This window comes from Urocampus carinirostris, chromosome 15 (genome assembly GCF_059441175.1).
Source record: "Urocampus carinirostris isolate Australia breed hairy pipefish chromosome 15, RoL_Ucar_1.0, whole genome shotgun sequence".
NCBI lineage: Eukaryota > Metazoa > Chordata > Actinopteri > Syngnathiformes > Syngnathidae > Urocampus > Urocampus carinirostris.
Genome location: NC_142363.1, coordinates 13,548,572 through 13,571,569, shown reverse-complemented (window position 1 = coordinate 13,571,569; position 22,998 = coordinate 13,548,572). Strand labels below are relative to the sequence as shown.

At 39.5% G+C, this 22,998-nt stretch overlaps 2 protein-coding genes across 2 annotated transcripts in view; one reads left to right on the top strand and one right to left on the bottom strand.

Moving 5' to 3' along the window:
* The window catches only part of pak6 (p21 (RAC1) activated kinase 6), a 49,238-nt gene extending 31,250 nt beyond the window's left edge, over positions 1-17,988 (top strand). Inside the window, exons 3-9 of the mRNA XM_088353980.1 lie at positions 1,648-2,301; positions 6,913-7,443; positions 9,338-9,471; positions 11,665-11,791; positions 11,971-12,096; positions 12,169-12,303; positions 14,746-17,988. Coding sequence (XP_088210106.1) covers positions 1,648-2,301; positions 6,913-7,443; positions 9,338-9,471; positions 11,665-11,791; positions 11,971-12,096; positions 12,169-12,303; positions 14,746-14,913 — 1,875 coding nt within the window. The 3' untranslated portion in view covers positions 14,914-17,988. The remainder of the gene's footprint in view (positions 1-1,647; positions 2,302-6,912; positions 7,444-9,337; positions 9,472-11,664; positions 11,792-11,970; positions 12,097-12,168; positions 12,304-14,745) is intronic.
* A 745-nt stretch (positions 17,989-18,733) lies between these two features.
* On the bottom strand, positions 18,734-22,721 carry ankrd63 (ankyrin repeat domain 63). Its single transcript, XM_088353981.1, has one exon. The coding sequence runs from the start codon at positions 22,634-22,636 to the stop codon at positions 21,203-21,205; it is 1,434 nt and encodes a 477-aa protein (XP_088210107.1). The 5' UTR covers positions 22,637-22,721; the 3' UTR covers positions 18,734-21,202.
* Positions 22,722-22,998: the final 277 nt, after the last annotated feature.

The window sequence follows — 22,998 nt, the reverse complement described above, 5'->3', positions numbered from 1 at the left end:
TGATTCTCTTTGCATATTCTGCAGTCTAAATTTAACTCAGCTTCGAACAGTGATTATATAACATTCATTATTATTTTCAATGTAAGATGATAGTCTCACTCATGGGTCACAAACCTTTTTGAAACTACCAGAATTATACAATGTCAAATTTGCTAATTTATTCCTGCAAAAGTCATGTTATTACACTATGCTACTTTGATTAGATGCCTATTTTCAGTTAATTGTGTTTTCAAATATGCTATGAAACATCCGTCGATTTTTTTTAAATGTTTGTTTTTTAATTTGATTTCTATTCGCAATGATGTAAACTGTTAGAAAATTGAAACGTGTCACTGATTACAGTATGTCACAAAAGTGGGTACACCCCTCACCTTTCTGCAGAGATTTCAGTATAATGTATAATAGAACATATCTGAAGAAACTTATCTTTGACACAATGAAAATAAATGACCAACATTTGAACATTGTTCTAAGTGGTGTTCTGATTTACTGTTGTGCGGGAGGCCTTGAGTTTTACAGACATCCTGAAAACCCAGCAAGATCCAGTCTAAACAGGCACTTGGATGAGAATTGGGTTTTGAGATTTTTCCACTTATTTAAGGCTTAATTTTTTCAAACCAGGCCCTTTTCCTACTCAAACGATGGTCAGCCATTTTATTAACTCCCTCGTGAAACACTCATACCTTTGATCTGTATTCCGAGGCAGGAATGAATGGCATAAAAAGTGTGTAGTAGATGTAGGGCTAGGGATCTTTCTCTGGCTAACAATTAAATTACATTTACAGATTGGTTATGGAGTGTTTTTCCCTCTCAATATCTTATTTACCCCCATAACGGTTTGAATTCTGTTGGTGTTTATCAACTGTAAATTTGTAAAAAAAAAAAAACCCTCAACCAAAACAACAATTGAATTCATTTCCACTACTGTTTATTTCACTTGATAAAATTCATGCAGACTGGAAAGCGACCAAAACAGCACGTAAACACTAATTTAAATGATTGATTTAATGATTTAAAAGTCTCTCTTTATGAAAGTGTTTACCTAAATATGGGAACGTGTATTTATTCTTTATTATAAAAGAAAGCTGGAGCTTATTAAACCTCCTGCAAAGTCGCCCAAGTGCAAATTTTTAAATAATTTTGAAAAATCAGTCAGGAAATATAGCTTTGGCAGTGGTGCTTAGCTTTCCTGACATCCAGTGGACGTATTAAAAAATGCAAGTCATTGTGGCTATTTTTTCTCTTGTGCTTCTCTCAGCCTTGTATTGTCGGCCAGATCAAACGATCGACAGATGTGGTCTAGTGGTTAAGACTCAACAGTCTCACTGCCGTACCCGGGTTCAATTCCCACTCCATCCAATGTTTTGTAACTGTGTTCAGTGATATTTTCAAAACTGACCAAACATTGCACGGATATGATAATTTACTACCGTAAGACCTCATGTATAACGCGCACCCAAACGTTGGGTTCTTTTTTTAGATAAAATAAAAACACGCGTTATACACGTTTGATGTGATGCGGCTCTTTCTTCTCTTGTGCTTCCTTCAGTATTGTGTGTCGGGTCGGATCAAATCCATTGGTGGGCCTGTAAGACACCTCAAAGACTAAGATGGTAATTACTCTCCTGTATGTCTCTTTTTTTTCAGACGATTGTGCGTGGGAGCATGATGGGTCATGGAGACTACATTACGGCCATGATCAACGATATGAGCCGCCTGTCGGTGACCAGCTCCAATTCCTTACGCAAGAGCAGCCCCTCAGCCAGAAAGAGGGCCCAGTCTTTGGGAAGACTGGGAGAGGTAAATGAGGGCGACCCCTACCAGTACGAAGGCCTGATTCAAGATGAGGAAGACGAAGAGGACGCCGCTCAGGATCACTGGAGGGACAAAGCCAGAAACATCCACAGCGAGTCCAACACACCTTACCTAGGCATGAAGAAAAGCATCACTTTGCAGCCTAATGGGATTTTACCCAAAGCCACGTCCACCTACGAGGTCGGCGGTTACCCGTCGGAGGCATCGTATCAAGTGGGGCAAAACCAGAACATTCCGATGCCGAGCCACGGGTGCTACGTGGGATGTGATGCGAACACCCCTCAGGAAAGAGTCATATGGAAAAGAGACTTTCAGTTGTCAAGAGGAGTGCCATCCAATCAAATCCCAGTTGCATGTTTTTATAGTCCGACTATGAATCTGCAGCAAGATCAGGGCGTCGTCCCTGCTGAGCTTCGGCCCGGTGTGCCAATGTATATGCAACAACAGAATAGCCCGGGGAGGCCTTTTTCCTCCTATGACCTGAAAGTAAGTCATTATTATCATTTGCATCATAATAGAAAAACATGGCAACATACATGTCCACATCAGCCAAATGTTCCCCTTATTAGAGGAGCAGTACGGAATTGGACACTTTGTTACTCTCTGCCGCCATCTCTTGGCTCAAAGTCATGATTGCAGTCTTAGTCAGCTCGCTCATCATGGGCGTGCAAGTACGTGCTAGGATAAACTCTTTTAAAAAAAATCTTTTGGGGTGAAATTTGGACTTCATTAGAAGCAGGCCTTTTCTTATTTTCACCATTTTAATGCTACCCTGACAAAGATGAGCATGACGTCACGTTTCAGCATTCCACCAGCCCCCTTGCCTCGAACCTAATGTGTTCCGCCCTAAACAGGTTTGATAAAAGTAAGATAAAAGCAGATAGGCGCAAAGGGAAGTAAAGCAAAAGGGCTCTTTGAACTCAGTGGGTCATTTTTAACACACACTTAATAGAAAAAAAAATCCTTTTTTTTTACTTTTTAGGGACATCTCAAACAACCACTCCACCTTTAATAGTTGTAATTCCCCATTTTAACAAACAACGCGGTTTACTCACAGCAAGACAGACTATGTAAAATACCCTGACAATATAAGCAGTCTACAATGATTTCGTTGTCCTCTTACCAGTGACTGAGACGATCCGGATTAGAGTCGAAATAGGCGAGATGACGTTGGTCAAACAAAATAACGTGATTTTTTAAATTCTAATTTAGGAGAGCATTGTTGGATTACGTGTTGATCAGAAGAAATGAGGGTGGGATATTATTGGATGTGAATGCACTGAAAGGTGAAGCGGGTGAAATGTCTGACCACTATCTAGTGGAGGCAAAATTGAGAGTGTGTGGTTAGTGGCATGGTTAGAAAGCAAGTGGATGCAAGAAAAGAAGTGGAGATCAGTGAGTTGAAAAAGCAAGATAAGCAGGATGAGAATGAGTATGGGTGAAGGAAAAAAAAGAGTTTTGAGAAGAATAAAGCAATGTTTTGGAAGGAAGTGAAGTGGATAAGGAAGGGGTAGACAGGTTGGGAGGAGAGTGTGAAAGATAAGGATGGCAGGCTGTTGGTAGAAGGGCAAGAGGTTCGTGAAAGATGGACTACGTATAATAGTGAGCTGTTAAATGTGACGGATCAGATTTTTGCAATGAGGCAGTTGTGAGAAAAGTTTATCGTGTAAGAAGAAAGCATATGACAGGAGAGATCGGGAGGCATTGTGGCAAGCGTTGAAAATATAAGGGGTGGGTGTCAGGTTGCTGCGTGCTGTGCAAAGCTTGTATAAGGATAGTAGAGCTTGTATTAGAGTGAGGCGTGAAGTGTGCGAGTAGTTTCCGTTAAAAGTGGCTTTGAGGTAAGGGTGTGTCATGTCACCTAGGCTGTTCAATTTGTAGATGGATGGAGTGGTGTGTGTGAGGTGCGTGTAAGCAGGGAGAGCAGGTACAGTGTGTGAGGGTGGGTTGCATGTTAGTAAGCTGTTGTTTGCAGATGACACTGCTTTGGTAGGTGACTGCAGCAGGAATGAGTGCTTTGGTAGTGGAGTTTGATAGAGTGTGTAAGAGAATGAAGCTTAAGGTGAATGCAGAAAAGACTAAGGTAAAGAGGTGGTGAGGTAGGTGGATTAGAGATTTTGTTGAACTGTGTAAAGTTGCAGGAGGTAAATGGTTTTAAGTACTGTGGTTCGTATGTGGCAAGAGGTAATGATTTTGAGGAGGCTATGAGAGAGAGGGTGGGTGAAGGGTGCAAGGAAATGGGTGTGCTGAACGGATTGTTCAAAAATAGAGATCTGCGAATGGATACAAAGTGAGGATTGTATGAAGGTGTGGTGGTACCAACAGTGATGTATGACTCAGAGCCGTAGGGTTTGGGAGTAAATGAGCGTAAGAAGTTAAATGAGATCTTTGCGTAGTATGTGTGGAGTGAAGCGACTGTATAGGTTAAGGATTGAGGAAAGAGAGCTTGCTGAGAGGTTTGATGAAAATGTCCTAAAATTTTGACATACAGGAAGAATGGATGAAGGCTACTTGAGTATGTAGTGCAGAAGTGGTGGGAAAAAGAATAAGAGGGAGGCACAAATATGGTTGGATGGAAAGGGTGAACCGTGTTTTGGATGTGAGGTTGGTTAATTTCATGGATGCAAGAGTGTGTCCTAAGGCTGGATCTGAATGGCGAAGGATAGTTAAGAATGACTGATATTGACGCATAAGATGCAGAGTGTGTAAACCAGTGTATCTGTCAGGTCTCTGCTGATGAAGGGTTGCATGGAACTTCAATTTACCCCTTGTTGTGCTGTTGGGTGTCAGGTTAGGAAGAGCGAAGGGGAATGAATATTTGGTGAATGTGTGTGTGCTCTTGACTCTAGCCACCTCCCATGAGGGGTTTATAGCTTAGGTATATAGATCGATAGTTTTTTTTCCCTGTGAAAAATCTTACATGTTGTACACAATTTGAAATAATCAAAACATTTTAAAATTATGGGGAAAACAAGTTGACAGGTAAGTGGCAACATCCTTCTCCCAAACCTTCAACAAATTATTCTGTAATATGTGCACATTTTAGAACAGGAGTGCTGACTCTTGCAAAGTGGAAAGTAGGTTGATCAGTTAGAAGTTTAGTTAGAGTCCAACAAAATAGTCTTTCAAATTTATGATGTAGCAAAAACTTTAAGTTTTAAACCAGCCCAATAATGTGAAAATTAGATGGAAAATAATATAAAGTGACAACTCCCATAACATTTTATTTTGAAAAATAAAAAGGAATATTGCTTGCTACTCTCTTAGTACTTTTTACTTTCTCTTAGTACTCATGTTAAGCACGTAGTACTTATAGTCGTGCTTTAAGAACTGTATAATTTGTTCTAGTACTTGTAGTAGTCGTCATCGTATTCTGCCGGTATCTCTCAAGCCTTTTTAAAAAAAAATCAAAAACAAACACAAACAAAGCATTAAAGAGATATTTTGTAACTTTTAGCGCCTCCAGTGATAAAAAAAACTTGATTCATTAAAAATAACAATATTGATTTAAATAATGAACGGAAATACATGAAGTATTACATGAAAATACTCTCGGGCCGAGAAGTTTATACTTAGTTTCTATTGCATCAAGGTTAACCTAGGGCAGACCTGGGCACTCTGGTCCTGGAGGGCCATACGTCCTGCCAGATTTTGAAGTTTGCTCTTCTTTAACTCAGGTGATACAAATTATAACCTCGTTAGCAAGCTAGCAAGTGCTCGTTAACGATACTGGTGATTGGAATCACCTGTATTGGATCAGAGAAACCTCAAAAATCATGCAGAACATACGGCCCTCCAGGACCGGAGTGCCCAGGTCTGACCTAGAGGGAGCTTACAAGATTGTCCGCCATCTTAGTGTGTACATAAGACACTCCATAAGGATTTATGTTAAAATTCTTTAGCAGTAACCATTAAATTATGTTATAATTCTAGTAAATATAAATACAGTGCTCAAAATGAATGCTTTTAACAAAGCTAATTTTCTAAATTCTATTCATTCCTTCGTTTATTTATTTAGCACCTTGCAGTGCTAAAAAAAAACTTCACTCATTGAAAAAAACAATTGTATAGCAAAAATACATTAAATATCATACAAAGGTGCATTTTTGTATTCAATCACAAGTGGAAGAATTTGTATTTATTTTACAATACGTGAGCTTCACCTAGAAGGAGCTGATTTGATTGTCCGCCACCTTGCTGCTAAGGATACCCCCCAAAAACAATAACCTTGTGAAGGGTGAACAAAAAGATGAGACTAAAAATTGTGCAGTTTGGTCCCTTCGAGTCTCCATAGTTTATAGTCATCCTTGCGTTCTGTAGCTCATGTTTCCGGTTGCAATATGCAATACAGCGACACCTGGCGTGTCTGTTTAAACAACGGGTCGCCAACCTTTTTGAACCGGAGGGAGGTTTTTTCTTACTCATTAATGTAAGGGCTGCCAGTTTAAAATGCAATTCAAAACTTTTGTTATTACAATGTTGTTACAATGTTACTATCATGTTATTACCAGGTTGCATTCATTAGAAGTAGGGTTAAAACAGGCACAGTCACCATTAAAACATTGTTTTTTATAGACACTCATTAAGTCAATGATTTCTCATGACGGTTAAAAATCAAATTGCCTAGAAAATGAGAACTAGTTTGCAAACTACTCAGTGGGTCTTAGGGGGCTATGTTGGAGAGCCCTGCTTCAAACTGTCCTAGCTATTACCAAAATGCAAAAAAAAAAAAAGTCCACTTGACACTCAAAATTGACGTTTTTTGTTGTCTTTGCTGATTTGTAATAAAAATAACAATAATATCAATAACAATGTTAATAATAACAATGCTACTACTACTACTAATACTACTACTAATAATAATAGAAGAAGAAGAAGAAGAAGAAAAAAAGCAAAAAAACTTCGCTATGTGTGTAATTTTCGTTTAATTTGTTTACAATTGAATGCCAATGCATTTGGCCATGAAAGGCGAGTCAATAATGGCGGATTATATGCTTGGCAAGCGCTCTGCTTTAATTGAGAATCCAGTTCAAACGGGGTCATATCGATGCAGAGTGATGCAGGACCTGATTCTTGTTTGCCTCTTCTCCCCCGCAGACCGACTCGGCAGCAAGGTACCACTCCGGCTTCCTACCCACCGGCACGAGCAGTCCCCTCGTGAGCGGCGTCAGACCTCAGAGGACTGTGCGATCTTCAGCCAGCTACACCTTAGGACTGTCCCCCAACATCGGTCTCAGGCCCAGTGGACCCGAACCTTTCATCCGGCACTCCGGGTGCCCTAATGCACCGCACCCGCTGCAGGACAGCCCGTCCCAACCTCGCCCCTCACCCACAGGCTCGCTAGCCACGAGTCCCCCCGGAACCTGTTCGCCTGCCTTCCGGCCACCGCACCCTTCGCCCCGGCCGCCCCCGGACCCGCCCAAGGTCACCCACGAACAGTTTAAGGCCGCCCTGCAGATGGTAGTGGATAAAGGTGATCCCAGGTCTTACCTGGAGAACTTTGTGAAGATTGGCGAGGGTTCCACCGGAGTTGTGTGCATCGCCACAGAGAAGCACAGTGGGCGGCAAGTGGCTGTCAAGATGATGGACCTGCGCAGGCAGCAAAGGAGGGAGTTGCTCTTCAATGAGGTATCCCTGATGGAGCAGACCCATTACTTTACTAAGAAAACGATATTGCTAATTACGTACTTTGAAATTAACTTTCCAAATTTTACGGACTATAATAACACCCAAGAACTCCAATTTGGCCAGAAATCTAAACGCCTTTTACTCCAGTGCATCTGGTATGCGGACAAAATTGGAATTGTGTCATCACATTTGAACAATTATTTATCAGTCCATACATTTCAGCACTGACCACGATTGCATATTAATGGTATCAACCTGAATCAAATTGGATAGCAATGGTAAGAGCACTGAATCCTACCCACCAGGCCACTAGGGACATGGATTGGTGTTCACAATTTTCACAACATTTGATGCAACGGGAATTGAACCCAAATTGTGAACGTGAATCGGTATTAGATCTTATCTCATTATCACACTATTTTTAGTCACGAAAACAGAAAGTGAATGAAATCAGTATGGATGTTGTATAGATGATATACATTTCCATATGCATGTCAGGAATGAGCGAGTGAGTCTGTTTCTGTGTGGCCCGCGACTGCCTGGCAACCAGTTCAGGGTGTCGCCTGCCCACTGCCCGAAGATAGCTGGGATGGGCTCCAGCACCCCCGTGACCCTACTGAAGATAAGCGGTACAGATAATGGATGGGGGGATATATATGTATATCTATATTTCAGGATGACCAAATTACTTCCCACAATGCATTTCTCCTCTTTTAAATCAGAATCCCGTGCACTTCTGAAATACTTTGCAAAACTGTGATGCAATACAGTATTTCAGTGGTCCCCAACCTTTAAGGTAGCCTGGACCAGTTTAAGAACTGACAATATTCTCGCGGCCCAGCCCAAAAATGACATTGACAAATTGGTATCGTTACTAAAAATACAGTGATGATGAGTTAAAATCTAACGCCTTTTCACGTGTTGTTTGTACAGATTGAAACAAATGCAAATAAGCACAAGAAGGGAAACAACTCTTTGGTTTTATTGAGGATGAATCAGATTTTGATGTTTATTTAAGTCATTCGGGACAAAATTTCTGTTTTCTCTAATATTAAAAATAGTGTGATGATGAGATAAAATCTAATGTTTTTTCGAATGCCATCTGTAGGGCTAATAGTTATGTGTCGACACTCTCGCATCCACCATTACCTACGATACTTTTGCAATTATGGTGATGTTTTACTGTATTGTGCCATAAATATCTAAAGTAATGCCTACATATAAATCATGTGTGTGTTTCTTATCTTATCCAGCGCATTTTACAGTATATAAGGGACACTATAAAATTTCTGACCAATTTGGAGTTTTTAGGACCGCCTTTTGGTCCGGAAATAGTTTTTTCTACTGATTTATCTGTGACCCCTGAGCTCAGAGAGCTGTATTATTTTTGTTAGAAAACACTACTATTTGGGTTTCCGAACTTTGCCCCGTGGCCACTTGCCTCCTGCAAACCGTTTTTTTCTGCATATATTGTAATTTCCAAACTATAACCCACGCCTGACTATAAACCATGCATTCATTAGGACATTCTGTTTTAAAGACAGAAAATTGGGCTGTTTTGTCAAAAAGATAAATCAAGCCTCCGAATTTGGACTTTTTGTCAAATTAATTTGACAAAAAGTTATTGCTACTTGTACGAAATAACCTTAAATATTGTTTAGAATAACCCAGAAAAATATTTGTGACATTTGGGACAGTACAGGTTGGATCAAATCGTGGTTTTTTTCCATTTTGTTAAAAGCAATAACAATAACAACATGAAAAACACATTTTCACGTGCTTGGTAGATTAGAGATTAAAGAATAGATTCATAAATAAATGTTGCCCTCGCCCATCTATCAAAATTACTGAATGTGGCTGAGTTTATCATTTAGTTATTCAATGTGCTCCATAGGTGGTGATTATGCGGGACTATCAGCACAGAAACGTGGTAGAGATGTACAAATCTGCTCTCGTGGAAGAAGAACTGTGGGTGATTATGGAGTATCTACAGGGTGGCGCCCTCACCAACATTGTATCTGAAACCAGGTTGGATATTATCCTCTTATCAACGATTATTTCTTTCTAAGGCTTGTTACATAATTTGACCGCTAGAGAGCAGTGTGGCTTCACTTTGCTTTTGGCTGCACAAAAACACTTAGGCGTCATTCAAGTCTCCTTGTACAGAATATAATAGAATAGAATAGAATAGAATAGAATAGAATAGAATAGAATAGAATAGAATAGAATAGAATAGAATAGAATAGAATAGAATAGAATAGAATAGAATCTGTTTTTCCATAGGTATCTTCAGTCGGATTTTTGTAGTATTTCCATAGTGTATAGTAGTATTCCTTGAGAAATCTTTTTTAATTGTAGCATTTCTGTAATATTATGTAGTATTTACTTAAAAGTATTTTTGTTGAGTTTCTTTAGTGATTTTGTAATATTGCTGTAGTTGTAATTTTGTAGTATTTCTCTTGTAAAATTACTGTAGTAGTATGTTTGCATTTCTATAGTATTTTTTGTATAGCCCTTAATCACAAGGAGTCTCAAAGGGCTCCACAGACTATTGCAAACTAAAGACTATTATGACACCATCCCCTGATCTAAAACCTTCATGAGGGCAAGAAAAAACTCAAAAACCTCAACATGAGGAAAATGAAGAAACGTTGAGAAGGGACCACGCATGAGGTAAAAGCAAAATAATGTACAGTATTAGGTTCCTGTTTTGAAACACTTATTTAAATTTTTTTTGTAGTATTTTGTAGTATTTCTGTAGTATTATTTCATATAAAGGGGCAATGGGGACAAAATTTGCACCCGAAAACATGTTTTTATTAGTAGTTCTTTATTTTATTTACCATCGTCCCGATAAGCATGTAGAAAGGAGCCTTGCATGGGCGACGCCGCTATTGGTGTATGAGTGTGTGTGAATGAATAAGTTTGTAGCACATTGTAAAGCGCTTTGAGAGTATATTCATTTTTAACAACGTAGTGACCTTTGTTTGCAACAATATTAGACATGGCAAGATACACAGGTAATAAATATATCAAAGGGGAAAATGAGATAAAGGAATGTAAATAGGTAAAACTATTTCCTTGGAGACTGGCCAAAGTTGCAAGTGCAATTTTCTTTTTTAATAACCGCGCAATGAAAAACAGTTCATCACAACAGTAGTGCAGCGAAAAGTAGTGCAATAACATTTAGCGGGATGAAAATTCCCAAATAAAACCTTTTTTTTTTTATACAAAACAGCAGGGGCCACAACAGCTAATCACTACATGTAATTGAATGATATGTAAATTAAATGTAACTTCTGATTAATGTAAAATTGATTTTACACACAATACCTTTGCATTAAAACTGCTGTGAAGTGATGCTGACCCGTCACTTCGCAGGTACACTTCTATAGGCATTATGGGCAATGTTGTTTTGGTCAAAGCACTTTTGTTTTATATTTAGACCCGTAGACATTTAAGCTCGGGTAAAATGATGTGCAATACAGTTATCTTCTTTTTTTTCACATAACCTGCAAGAGATATATTTTTTCGCGGTCTTGTGTCCTTGTTTACGGGGGTGATGGCCTCGGGTTTGAAACTGTCTCTAAGCCTGTTCAGTTTCCTTCCCAGGGCCATCATCACTCGAAACAAAACCATGAAAATGTATACCTTGGGAATTGTTGCCACTTAATGTTTTTGTTGCTGCTGAATGATATTGCACTACTTCATTTCACTACTGTTATAATGCACTATTCTTTTATTGCACTTACTATAACTTAGGCCAGTGTCTAAGTACAACTTTGTGAATATTTTTCCCATTTATCCTCAGTCTTCTATCGTTTTTCTCTTTAAAGGCATTACTACATGTATTGCCCTGGCATGTCATGTTTAATCCTTTTGCATACAATGTTGATATTAATGAAAAGGATATGGATTGTGTCAAACATATATATTTATATATTAAGGCTCTCATTGCCTCATTACTATAGGAGATTAATATGCATGCATTAGACAGTCTGTAGTATAAAAAACTGCTGTGCTGCTTTTTTAAGTGTTTATCTTTTTGGGTGTTAAATAAACCTACTGCCCTTTCTTTTACGCGTGGTGATTCATCTTTTTCAACTTTTAGAGCTGTTAATTTGATGTTGCTGTGTGTCTGCCAAATGATAAAATGCTAATGCATGAATCTCTCACCCTCTCTTTTTTTTACTGTCTCTATGTCCTTTCTGCACACTGCAGATTGGGCGAAGAGCAGATTGCAACCGTGTGTGAAGCTGTACTGCAAGCCCTGGCTTACCTCCACTCGCAAGGAGTCATTCACAGGGACATCAAGAGTGACTCAATCCTCCTCACATTGGACGGAAGAGTACGTCTTCTCTTTTCTCCGCTCTTCTCCGCTTTTCTCTTCTCTTCTCTTCTCTTCTCTTCTCTTCTCTTCTCTTCTCTTCTCTTCTCTTCTCTTCTCTTCTCTTCTCTTCTCTTCTCTACTCTACTCTACTCTACTCTATGATTTAGTTTCTTAGTGTCTCCATTTTCCACTTTCAGGTTAAACTATCTGACTTTGGCTTCTGCGCTCAGATCAGTAAGGACATCCCTAAGAGGAAGTCTCTGGTGGGGACTCCTTATTGGATGGCTCCGGAAGTCATTTCCAAATCGCCGTATGGCACGGAGGTGACGGGCTGAAACACTCGGGTCTAATATTTCTCTGTAAGGGCCGGTGTTACAGTTTTTATGTTGCGCTAGGTGGATGTGTGGTCCATGGGCGTGATGGTGGTGGAGATGGTGGATGGGGAGCCACCGTACTTCAGTGAGACCCCCGTGGCGGCTATGAAGCGACTTAGAGATGAGCCGGCGCCGACTGTGCGGAATGTCAGCCAGGTATTATATGCATCGATGATTGTGACGAGATTTTATTAAAACACAAATAAATTATTGTAAGTTCTACAAGCTGATACTTTTTTGCTACACTTTGAACAATCTGACTTATACTTTTTTCTTTTTATCGGGGCGGCACAGAGGAAATCGGGAAGCCGTTTTTTTCCACAACACATGCGCTCTAAACACAAAGAACCGCAGAGAAGTCTGGAAACATTTGTGACACCCTTCAAGAGAAATCAGTCCATGTTTCAGCCAACATTATACGTATAATACATGATATGACCAAATCGGGAAGTTTGACATTATTTTATTTGATATTTACAACATACAATATTTCAACGTTTTCATCCACAAACCAAGTCCTCAATTTATACATCCGAATCAAACAGCAGTGGAAGATATCTATCAAAACCTCTACACTATCTTTCCGTGTCGTCACAGCTTCGATGTCAGATCGCTGAAGTTTCCTTTTAATCCTGAAGGAACAATGACGAGCGAATGCAATTTAGTCCTTCATTGTTGCAACCACCAATGACAAGAGCACAAAAAACCTATTTGGGTTGCAATCTGGCACTATTCTCCACATAGTTGCCCTGACGCTGTTGTCTAGAAATATCTATCTGTCCAATATATCTATATCTATCCATCTACCCTGGTCATATCCATCGAAAGGGGTGACGTGACCGACAGCAAGACAAACACATACAAAAACAAATTAATTTAAAAAAGGGAAAAAGTAGCAAAAAACAGACACAAACATTTTTGGACCATGGCCAAACCAAATGCCCAAACACCCAAACAAGTTAAGCACTTCGGCACCCAAGTTCTGAATGCTTTCGTCCCTCCAGATCAAACGGGACACAAAAAAGCGTCCGTGTCACTTGGTTTAGGGTGACACAATACACTTTTTGTTCAACAGCAGGGCCCGACAGCTTTCACTGGTTTACACCTGCCGCATCATACAGGTGCCCTGCCCATCCCTTAGAACACGTCTAAACATCCCACTATCCTTTTACAACACCTCTCCACTCATTCCTATCACCAACAAGAGCTCTAGCCTCCCCTATGTTTAGACCTTTTTCCTGCAGTGCACTCATAACACCATCATCCACGTCAATCGCGGCCTTCCTCTTTGTCTCCTTCCATTTACTTCTGCCCTGTAGATCCTCTCCAACATTCGCTCTTCAGCCATCCTCTCCATGTGTCCAAACCAACCGAGTACTCTCTTATCCACACGCTTGCTCAGTTCCACTACTACTCTAGTTCTGTCTCTCACAATTTCATTTCTCAATCTATCCAATCTTGTCACTCCTAACATACTCCTTAAACACTTAATCTCAAAAATATTTAATTTCCTTCTCAAAACTACGTTCAGGCTCCAAGTCTCTGCACCATACCACACAGTCGGCACAATCTCTGCAATATGGCTCAAAGTCTCTGCACCAGTCCATAAATGTAGAGCTCACATTTTAGGCAACGCAGTCTTCCATCACGTTTTCTTTTGGCGGAGTATTGAATACATGCACGCCATTGTAATCGCCTTCTTGAATCACAAGATCCGAAAGCACATGCTGTAAATAACTCGAAGCAGGACAAAAAACGGCGCAGTTGAAAATGGGTAAAGGTGCGCGAGGACCAGGGTTGGGTAGGGTTACTTTAACTTGATTACTTTCAATTACTTTTGGATTACTCCAATACCAAATATGCAAATAAAAGACAAAAGAAACTAAATATGAATAAAATTATGATTCATAACACGTGGTAAGCTTTCTCTTCTGGCTTTGATCTCTTTGATCTCCGGCAAAACTAACATAAAATGCGACAGAAACAAAATGAAAATAAATCCAAACAGCTTGCCAACATCATTTTTGCCGTTCCATGTATTCCATTATTCCCCAAGCTTGCACAAAATTTTGTAATTTTAGACGTTATATGGAAAAAAAATAAAACTAAATTGCTTTATAATTTCAGTGTTAAAGTTCTCTCTCATTTACCTTTACAATAACAGGGTTTCTTTTTCCAAATCCAAATGATATAATAAATATTATTTATACAATTAGTATGTAAGGTATTACTGTGCTGAATGTCTGCAGATCCAGAGTAAGGCAATTCTGTTGCCTTGTAGCAGAGGGTCATAGTCATACCAAGGATTCTGATTTGGCGATATACCTGATTCAGTCATCCAGGGTTTCTGAACCTTTGCTGAACAAGATCACAATCTTTTTTTAAAGAACGTTCAGTGAGTGTGAATAAAACAATACTAAGCCCAAAATAATGGAGTTAGTTTTTCTTTCTGTTCGCCCTGCTACTAAATGATGCACGGCCCGGTGCTTAAAGACCGTTGATTGAAATAATGATTTCAAAGAAATTCTGAAACCTGCCAAAAAAAACTCCATACTTTTAAAGTGTACGTGTCAATTATATGTCCCCGTCCTGATCCAGATATCCCCAGTTCTCAAGGACTTCCTGGACCGTATGCTGACTCGGGACCCGGTGGAGCGGGCCAGCGCCACTGACCTGCTGGAGCACCCTTTCCTGCTGCAGAGCGGCTCACCTCAGTGCCTGGTCCCCCTGGTGGAGCAATACCGCAAGCGCATGTCCCGCTGCTGACCCGGCCCCAGAGAATCCGGACCCCGGTTTTAAACCTCTCTTTAAACTCACGCACTCGAAGCGGTGTGGACAGAAACAGCAAAAAAACACTTGTGAGCAACAAAAGCGAGGAAAGTAGCGAGGCGTCACGCAGACTTTTACGCCCGAGAGAAAGATGCACTTTAGGAGTGAGGTCAAGGGAGCATGCGATCACTCTTTTCTTGACTTGGTCACAACACTGATTTCTTTTTTGTGGGATTCAACACGCTAAAAAGAGAAATGTAGTAAAAAACCTGGGTCAAAAATAACCCTGAAAGGGTCAAAATTGAATGATGTACTTGGGTCATTTGTACACAATACTAAATAATATACAACCTCATTTTCCAGGTTTTAAATATAACAACCTAATTCATTTTTCTTTGTTTTAAAAAACATTTTTTACACAGGACATCCCATTTTGGTGGTTGTTTTCACAAGCAATCAAGTTATTAGATTTGTTTGGAAGAATGACCTAATTTTGGTTCGGGATTGATTATTTTAAACAAAATCACTCAATTTTTATGTTGTCGTACTACTATACTCCCCCCTTTTTTCCATTTTAGTTTCCTTTCAACAAAAAACTGGTAAATGTTTGCTGTTTAAAATGGTTTATTCTATTCCAGGTAACAATATCTAAGGCTAGGTTCAATCCTGAAATTTGGGTTGGGCCCAAAATGTCAATCATTAGTTTGGGTTCGGGCTGGGCAGGTTTTCTCCCTCGCTGACTTTTTAATTTAACTATCCACTCGTGATTTATTCTGTTTCCTTTTCTTTGTGGAGGATTCACGCAGGCAAACATAAGCAAATCCTCCACGCACACCCTCTCCGGCTCCATTGGACAATGAGAAGCAGGGGGCGGAGTCGGCCAAAATCATCCTTTCTTCTTCCTCCTGTGTTTTCATGCAAATGTTTTCAACCCAATGTGGCTTGAGACTCAAAAGCTTTGCCCAGCCTAAACAAATCTTAGTATATCTTTGGAGGGACGTCATATGAAAAATTTCACAATTTTTGGACATGTTTTATTCATAACGCCTGCTGATTTACTTATTTAATTTACTTATTTTATTAATCCAATGGTAATTGAACTCTCTTTTTTTTTGATCCAACTGTTTTTGGAGTAGACTACAAAAGATCAATATCATCAATTTCAATATTCATCAATGTATATTTTTATAGAGGGCATCCTCTTTGTTTTAGTAGGAGCGCAATTCATTTTCAACTGGATTACCTCTGCACAGCCAGCCCGTGACAGTCTGACTTTTTGCATGTGGGAACGGAGATGCACCTGGCCCCAAGTGAACACTTGAATTTGCACCACTACAGGACATTACCTCGCCTCCTCTCTCATTAGCATAACAAGTGCATAGATGAAAGCCATGCTGCTATTGTGGGCTCACTGGAAATCCTCCACTTTTTTCCCAACAGGTGTTTTGTGGGTTGTTTGTACTACTTGAAGTTACAAATAACTAATAAGCAGATATATGTGCATTGGTTCTGGTGACCACAGAAATCTATATTAAAGTATTTCTTTTTACTTTACAGAAACGTGAGTGTATACTGTAAGTATTTGTGTATATTTGTGCATGTGTTTGCGAGCACATGGATGTACGGGTGTGATTTGTATCCGAACACATGTATACGAAAGGCCGTTTGAGAAGTAAATCATACTTGCTTTGACATATAACATCATACAATAACACGTGCACAACTATACTCTCATACAGACACAGTCATACTCATTCACAAATACTACTATACTCTCTAATACACTTGAATACACTCTCTCACGCATACTATTACCCACAGACACACACTAGCATACTCTCTCACGCTAACAACTATACTCTCACACACATATTTCTATCCTTCTCCACACACACACTACAACACACACTATTACACTTTCAAACACTAAATACTATTCTCTCATACACACATTAGTATGCTTTCACGCACGTACTACTATACTCCAACCAATGTTCCCTCTAATTTTCCGCGGGTCTGAGCGTTCACACAAAGTCGGTGAGCAACGCTTGAAACAACAGTGAGCCACCATAATCCCAAGTGTGGCAAGATAATTAATTATCAAACATGTCCAAAACTTGACATCAAGTTACATTTTGCTGAGGTTCCGGCAATGCAAAATAATTTTTCTCTTTTGAATGAATTGACTCATGTACTATTGCAAAGGTTGTACGGCCTACAAACGTCGTTTGTTCTTACAATTCTTTCACAAGATATCCATTTCTTTTTTTTTCCTGATATATTTTGTCACATAATATTAACATTTTTGGGGGCTTATTTAGTCGGTTGTAAGATACAGAACTGTACTTAATCACATTTTTTAGTGGAAGTACAATGTTGGCAACAAGATTCACTTGATATAATTGGAAATTATTTGAATGCAACACAAACTTTTTATTCTTTTTTTCTGTGTTTTTTTTCCACTTTTAAAAAAAATTCCTTTAAAAATAATTACATTGTGTTTATTTTTTCTGAGCTGTTACTTTTTTCTTTTTGTTCTCTATTTACTTTTTTCCTACATTTCTTTCTTTTCTTTTTTTCTGGCTTTTTTTCTCTTTTTGTTTCTTTTTTTCTCAGCTTTTCACTACTTTTTCATTTTGGTATTTTTTTTTCTTTTTTGTTCTATTCCCCTCTTCCTTTAAGTCATTTTGTGCATAATTTTACTTAATATTTGGTAATGCTGGGATCAAAGAAGCAAAAACAACCTGAAGAGCCGTTTAGGACCCGAAAGAGCCGGTTCCCTTTAGTGAGCCGAGCCGAAGAAGCCGGTTCTCGACATACTCTACTAACTTTACTCAACTTCGTTCGACTTCAAAATACTGCATTTAGGACACAACGTCAGGGGAACCCGTGTATTTTTACCTTCATGCACTGTAACTTTGACGTAAGTCGCTTCTTAATAAGTAATTTTGAGCCCTCATTTTTGTGCGCCGGCTAGATTTTCTTGTGCGCTGAGAATGTGCGAGCAGTGCGCAATTGCGCACGCGCGCAGCTTAGAGGGAACACTGACTCCAACCACACACACACTACTATTTTTTTAATACTTATTGTGTTATGGTCACCTTACTTCACAGTGTTGTTTTACATTGGGTACTTTTGTTAACCATGGTGATGCACACAATCAGTGTGTATGTGTTGTACAGTTCGACGTCAAATTGCAGTTGCTCAGAGTATAGTAGAATGTTTGAAAGAATATAGTGGTATATATGAGGGAGTATAGTAGTCTATAATAGTCTATAGTAGTGTGACAGCATGGAAGTGTGTGTATGACAGTACGTGAAAGAGAGTAAGTGTATGAGAGTAAAGTAGTATGGGTGAGAGAGTATAGTTGTGTGTATGAGAGTATAGTAGTACGTGTGAGAGAGTAAAGTAGTGTGTATGAGTATGGCAGTATGCATGAGAGCGTATAGTAGTGTTTGTGCATGGGTATGGCTGTTTCTGTATAAGAGTATAGTTGTGCATCTATGAGAGTATCTGAGAGCAAGTATGATTTATTTCTCAAAGTGCCTCTCATTGATTTAGGGTGAGGGTTAAAATTCAACTGTCCTTCTCTCCAGATGTTAGATATTTTTCTAGTTGAAGCACACGCCCGGTTTTCGCTCGCCTGCTGAGAAACACTTTGTACACCGGCTCTTCACTCACTCTGGCTCATTGATGAAAAAGACAAACACGCTCGGTCTTTGTTTTGAACAAAACCAAATAAATGACGCGTATGAAATACCAGTGATTCATCCATCGCCCGACCACGCACAGTTGCACACAGAGCATGACGAGGCAGTTGAAAGGGGCTGATTTTTATTCAGCTTGAATCACACAGCACACGGTCACTAAATACAAATCAAAAGAAAAAAATAATCTTGTTCTTATAAATGCAGAAGCTATATCAAATACTTTTATTTTACAGTACAAACAAATCAAAATAGTTGACATTCTTCAAACGGGGGGAGAGGGGTGAGTATAAAATGTAATATGTTCAAGTGTTTGCAGAGCCTTGTGGAAAAGTTAATTTTTGTAAAACTGGATCATGTTTACATTCCCGATCCATATTCTCTGTTTTTCATCGGTCCTGCTAGTTAAAGACTATTTTATTCCGAACAAAAGCGCTTTTTAAAAATAAATAATATATAAAATGCATCCCCGAGAGTGTAAACCCGATATTTTGATCAAAACTGTAATGTAGAATGTAAGTTGTGCAACGTTGAGGAGACATTGTGTATGATGTAGCGCCTCCTCGCGAAAAAAAACAAAACAACCATTTATTTATTAAAAATAATAATAATGATAAAATTGATCTGAAGCAAAAACATAAAAGCGTGATTTGTGTTTGAGTTTGAAGTAAAGGATCAGTCTATTCCTCATAGACACTGTCCAATGTTTTGTTTTTTCCCAAATGTGTAAGGTTAGTTTTTATTTCAAAAAATGTTCACCTTAAATATTGTAGGTTGGGATTATTTAAACATTAAAGGGACATTAGCGCCTCGTAGTGGTAAAAAAAACTCCATTCCATACAAAGAAAACTATTTTGATTTGAATAATTAGCAGGAGTACATTAACTATCATAAAAACGTGCATTTCTTAGAATACTCGTACGTCAAGAAAATTGTATTTATTTTGCACAACATGAGTCTCCCAGTAGATATAATTTACCCTCATCTTGTTACTACAGGTACCCCTAAATACCAAAAAACATGTAAAAGGCTAGGCTTAAAAATGAGAAGAATCATCGTGATATTTGGTCATTATGAGTCTCTGTAGTTCGGAGCATTTGTTTTTAGTTGTACTACACAATACAGCGACATCTCTTGGTCAAATATTACACAATGTCTCTTTACTGTCAACAGTGATAATTTTTTTTTGTGTTTTTGCCTGGTGGCTTAAAATTGGCTCAAGCCTCAGACAATGACCAATCACGATTCAGCTATAAAAATCAGGTGAGCCGTGATTGGCTGTTGTCATTTTTAGTCGACCACAATTGCAAAAATAGCAACCCCTGAGTTGTATCTTTCAACTTAATTCATATACCACCAACTTTATATTAGCGCAAATATTGTGTTTAGGCAAGCAAGGATGAATATTATGTATTACTGTAAAGAAATGATTTATTTATTCCCTTTAAGTGAAAAGTCTAACTACTAAAAGAAAATATATATATATATACATACCTTTACGTTGTATTAGTGGTAATAATTGTTTTAAACATGTAGCTGCACTTTGTACAATATCTACCTCCAACAAACTTTAGCCTGAACTATTTACATTACATGTGTCAAAGTTAAGGCCCACAGGCTGAATGTAGCCCACAGTAGAGTTTTCAAAGGCCCCTGAGATGATCTTGTGATATTTTTTAATAATACTCCAGAAATGGTTTTTTGATTTTTATTTTGTACTTTATTTACTGTACCTTACTTTTACTTGAAGAACGTTTTCTTTGGCTATTAGACCTTTGCACTTTATTTGATTGTATTTCAATCAAATTATTTATTCAACATTTTCAGTTGAGTGGATGAAAGAAAATAGCCATTAATTTCCCTTAGAAGTCAATTTAGCCCTCTTTTGCTAAAATATAAACCATAGGCTACTGAATAAGTCTGAATAATAGCATCGCTAATGCAGCGTCCAGCATAAATCTTTACAATTAAAAAAAAATAATAAATTGATGATGAATGGGGCAAACCACATCACAAAAATAAGTACTTTCAGCAGTGAGAACATATTCAGCTTTAGTAAAAGGTGCTCAATTAAAACATTGAAAAACAGAAAATAAATGCACTGCAAAGAAATAATTTATTTTCTTATTTAAAGCGTTTTTTTTCTTTGATTTTGGGCTGTCTTTATATTTTACATTTATTTATCAGTTTGCTGTTAGTTTTAGTGATGTCTATCATTGCTTTAAGGGTCACTAGCTGCGACTAGCACAACATTAAAATCTTCAGTAGCATTCGTAGCTTTTTCATTTCAAACATTTGATTAGTTTGGTTCTCAGCGAGTAGTCAAACATTTAAATCGGACCTCTGTCCATTTGACACCCATGATTTACAGTACACATAAATACAAAAGCAAAAAAAAAAATCCCTCAATAAAAGTGAACATAATTTTTGACTGCAAAACACAAAAACAGTCATTTCTTGACTTTTGTTAGACTTTGCAGGTGTAACTAATCGGGTAATCTTTCTTTTCGTTTTAAAAAGGTTTCCTTTAGGAACAGTAAAAACACGCTGGATTGCAAATGTCAAAGTGTTTGATTTTACTAATCAAAGGCGGAATGAGAGGACGAGCTTTCAAACTCGCATTTGACAGCGCTGATACTGTCTACGCTTTGTTGACTGTTGACTTGCTGGTGCGTGTGGGACAGGGGGAAGGTCTCGGAACGGGCCATCCGTCCCCTACCGTTGGACGAGCCCGACGAGCAGTCTATGACCATCCTCATGAACTCTGGAGCGGTGAACCGGCGAAGTAGTCTGGTGCCAAGGCCCATGAACCCTGGGCCGCGCCCCGCCGTTTTCGACGCTTCTCCAAACATGATTTTGTGGTGACGGCCACCATGGGAGAAACTTGCCCTCTTCTGCGCATCATTGGTTTTAGAGTCCCGCTCGGGCGTTCGTGCCATCTGAGTCTTAAGTCCTGAAGGTGCTTTTGGAGCTGCCTCCATCTCAAGACTTTCCATCTTGTCCAGGAGACATCGGTCGTCCTGAAGCGAAGCTCTTTTGAATTTGCTGGCAGACAGTCTGGAGTCGTGAACGTCTCCCTGGTAGGATTGCTTCCTCGTGCTCAAAAGCTCCAGATTAAAAGAGTTTGCTTTGCCGCAGTGAGGAAACCTTTGCAGTTGCTCTTTTTGGTCTTTGGGTTTCTGATCAGATGTCAAACATAGATTTTGAATCTGGCAGTTTTGGGTTTGTTTGGCACTTAAAAAGACACTCCCGTCCACGTTGTTTTCGTTCTGAGGCGGGAGGGACCACTTGTGGTTCTGGTAACGAGGACAGGTAAAACGAGCCCACGGTCTGTTACCGTCTTCAACCTTACTTTGTTTTTGAACGAGCCCTGGTAGTTGGTCCTCTTTGCTGAACTTTTCCAAGATGTGCTCGGGTAGTCTGTTGGGCAGCTCTCCATCTCCGACGTTTCCCAGCAACTCATCGGCGCCTACGTTCCGCCTGTACTGAAAACTCAGTATCTGGACACAGTGTTTGTGACCGAAGAACTCGGCCACCTCGACAGCAGTGTGCCCGGCGTTATTTAGCCTGTCCAGCCTTAACCCTAGTCTCTTGAAAGCCCGGACAAGAAACTCAATCACCTGGCTATGCCCGGAAAAGGCAGCGTACATCAAAGCACTGTTGCCCCACACGTCAGACACATCCGGGTCAGCATTGAACTGGACCAGGATTTTGACCACGTCCAGGTGACCCGACTCGCATGCGTGACTCAAAGCCGTGCGACCCTCTTCATCCTGGCAGTTGACATCAGCCCCCTTCTCCAGCAGGAGCCTGGCGAACTTTGACCGGGTCCCGTTTTCCTGCAAGCAAACGGCGTAGATGAGCGGGGTGCGGCTGTTTTCCGTTTTGGAGTTGATGATGCGTCCGTCCAGGGCGTCCAGAATAAAGCGCGCCAGGTGAACTTTGCCCCCGTGCATGGCATCCAGGAAAGTCTTGGTCCCAGACCCCTGCCGCAGATCTTTTGGCCGCATCATTCTGGTAAATGAGTTCTTACAAAAAAACGGATCGCCGACTAAGAGAGGGTACGCGTTCTCCGGACAGCAAGAGTGTTCATTCAAGACTAAGACCAGAGAAGGGCTGTGTGTGTTTTTATACATCCCTCTCCACACATGCCCTCCCCACGTTACCAAGGAAACAAACGTCTGAGGACCATTATGCAGTGGCAGCATCCTTTCAACCCGGCACTCTCTGCCTGGAGAGAAACATGTGCTGTTTGAGAAGAATACAAATTCAAGAAGGTAAAAAAGTGGATTCTAAAAAAAATAAATGAAGCATACATCGGTAACACTATCTTGCAAATATGTTTACCTATATATATTCTGACTCCCTAATACAT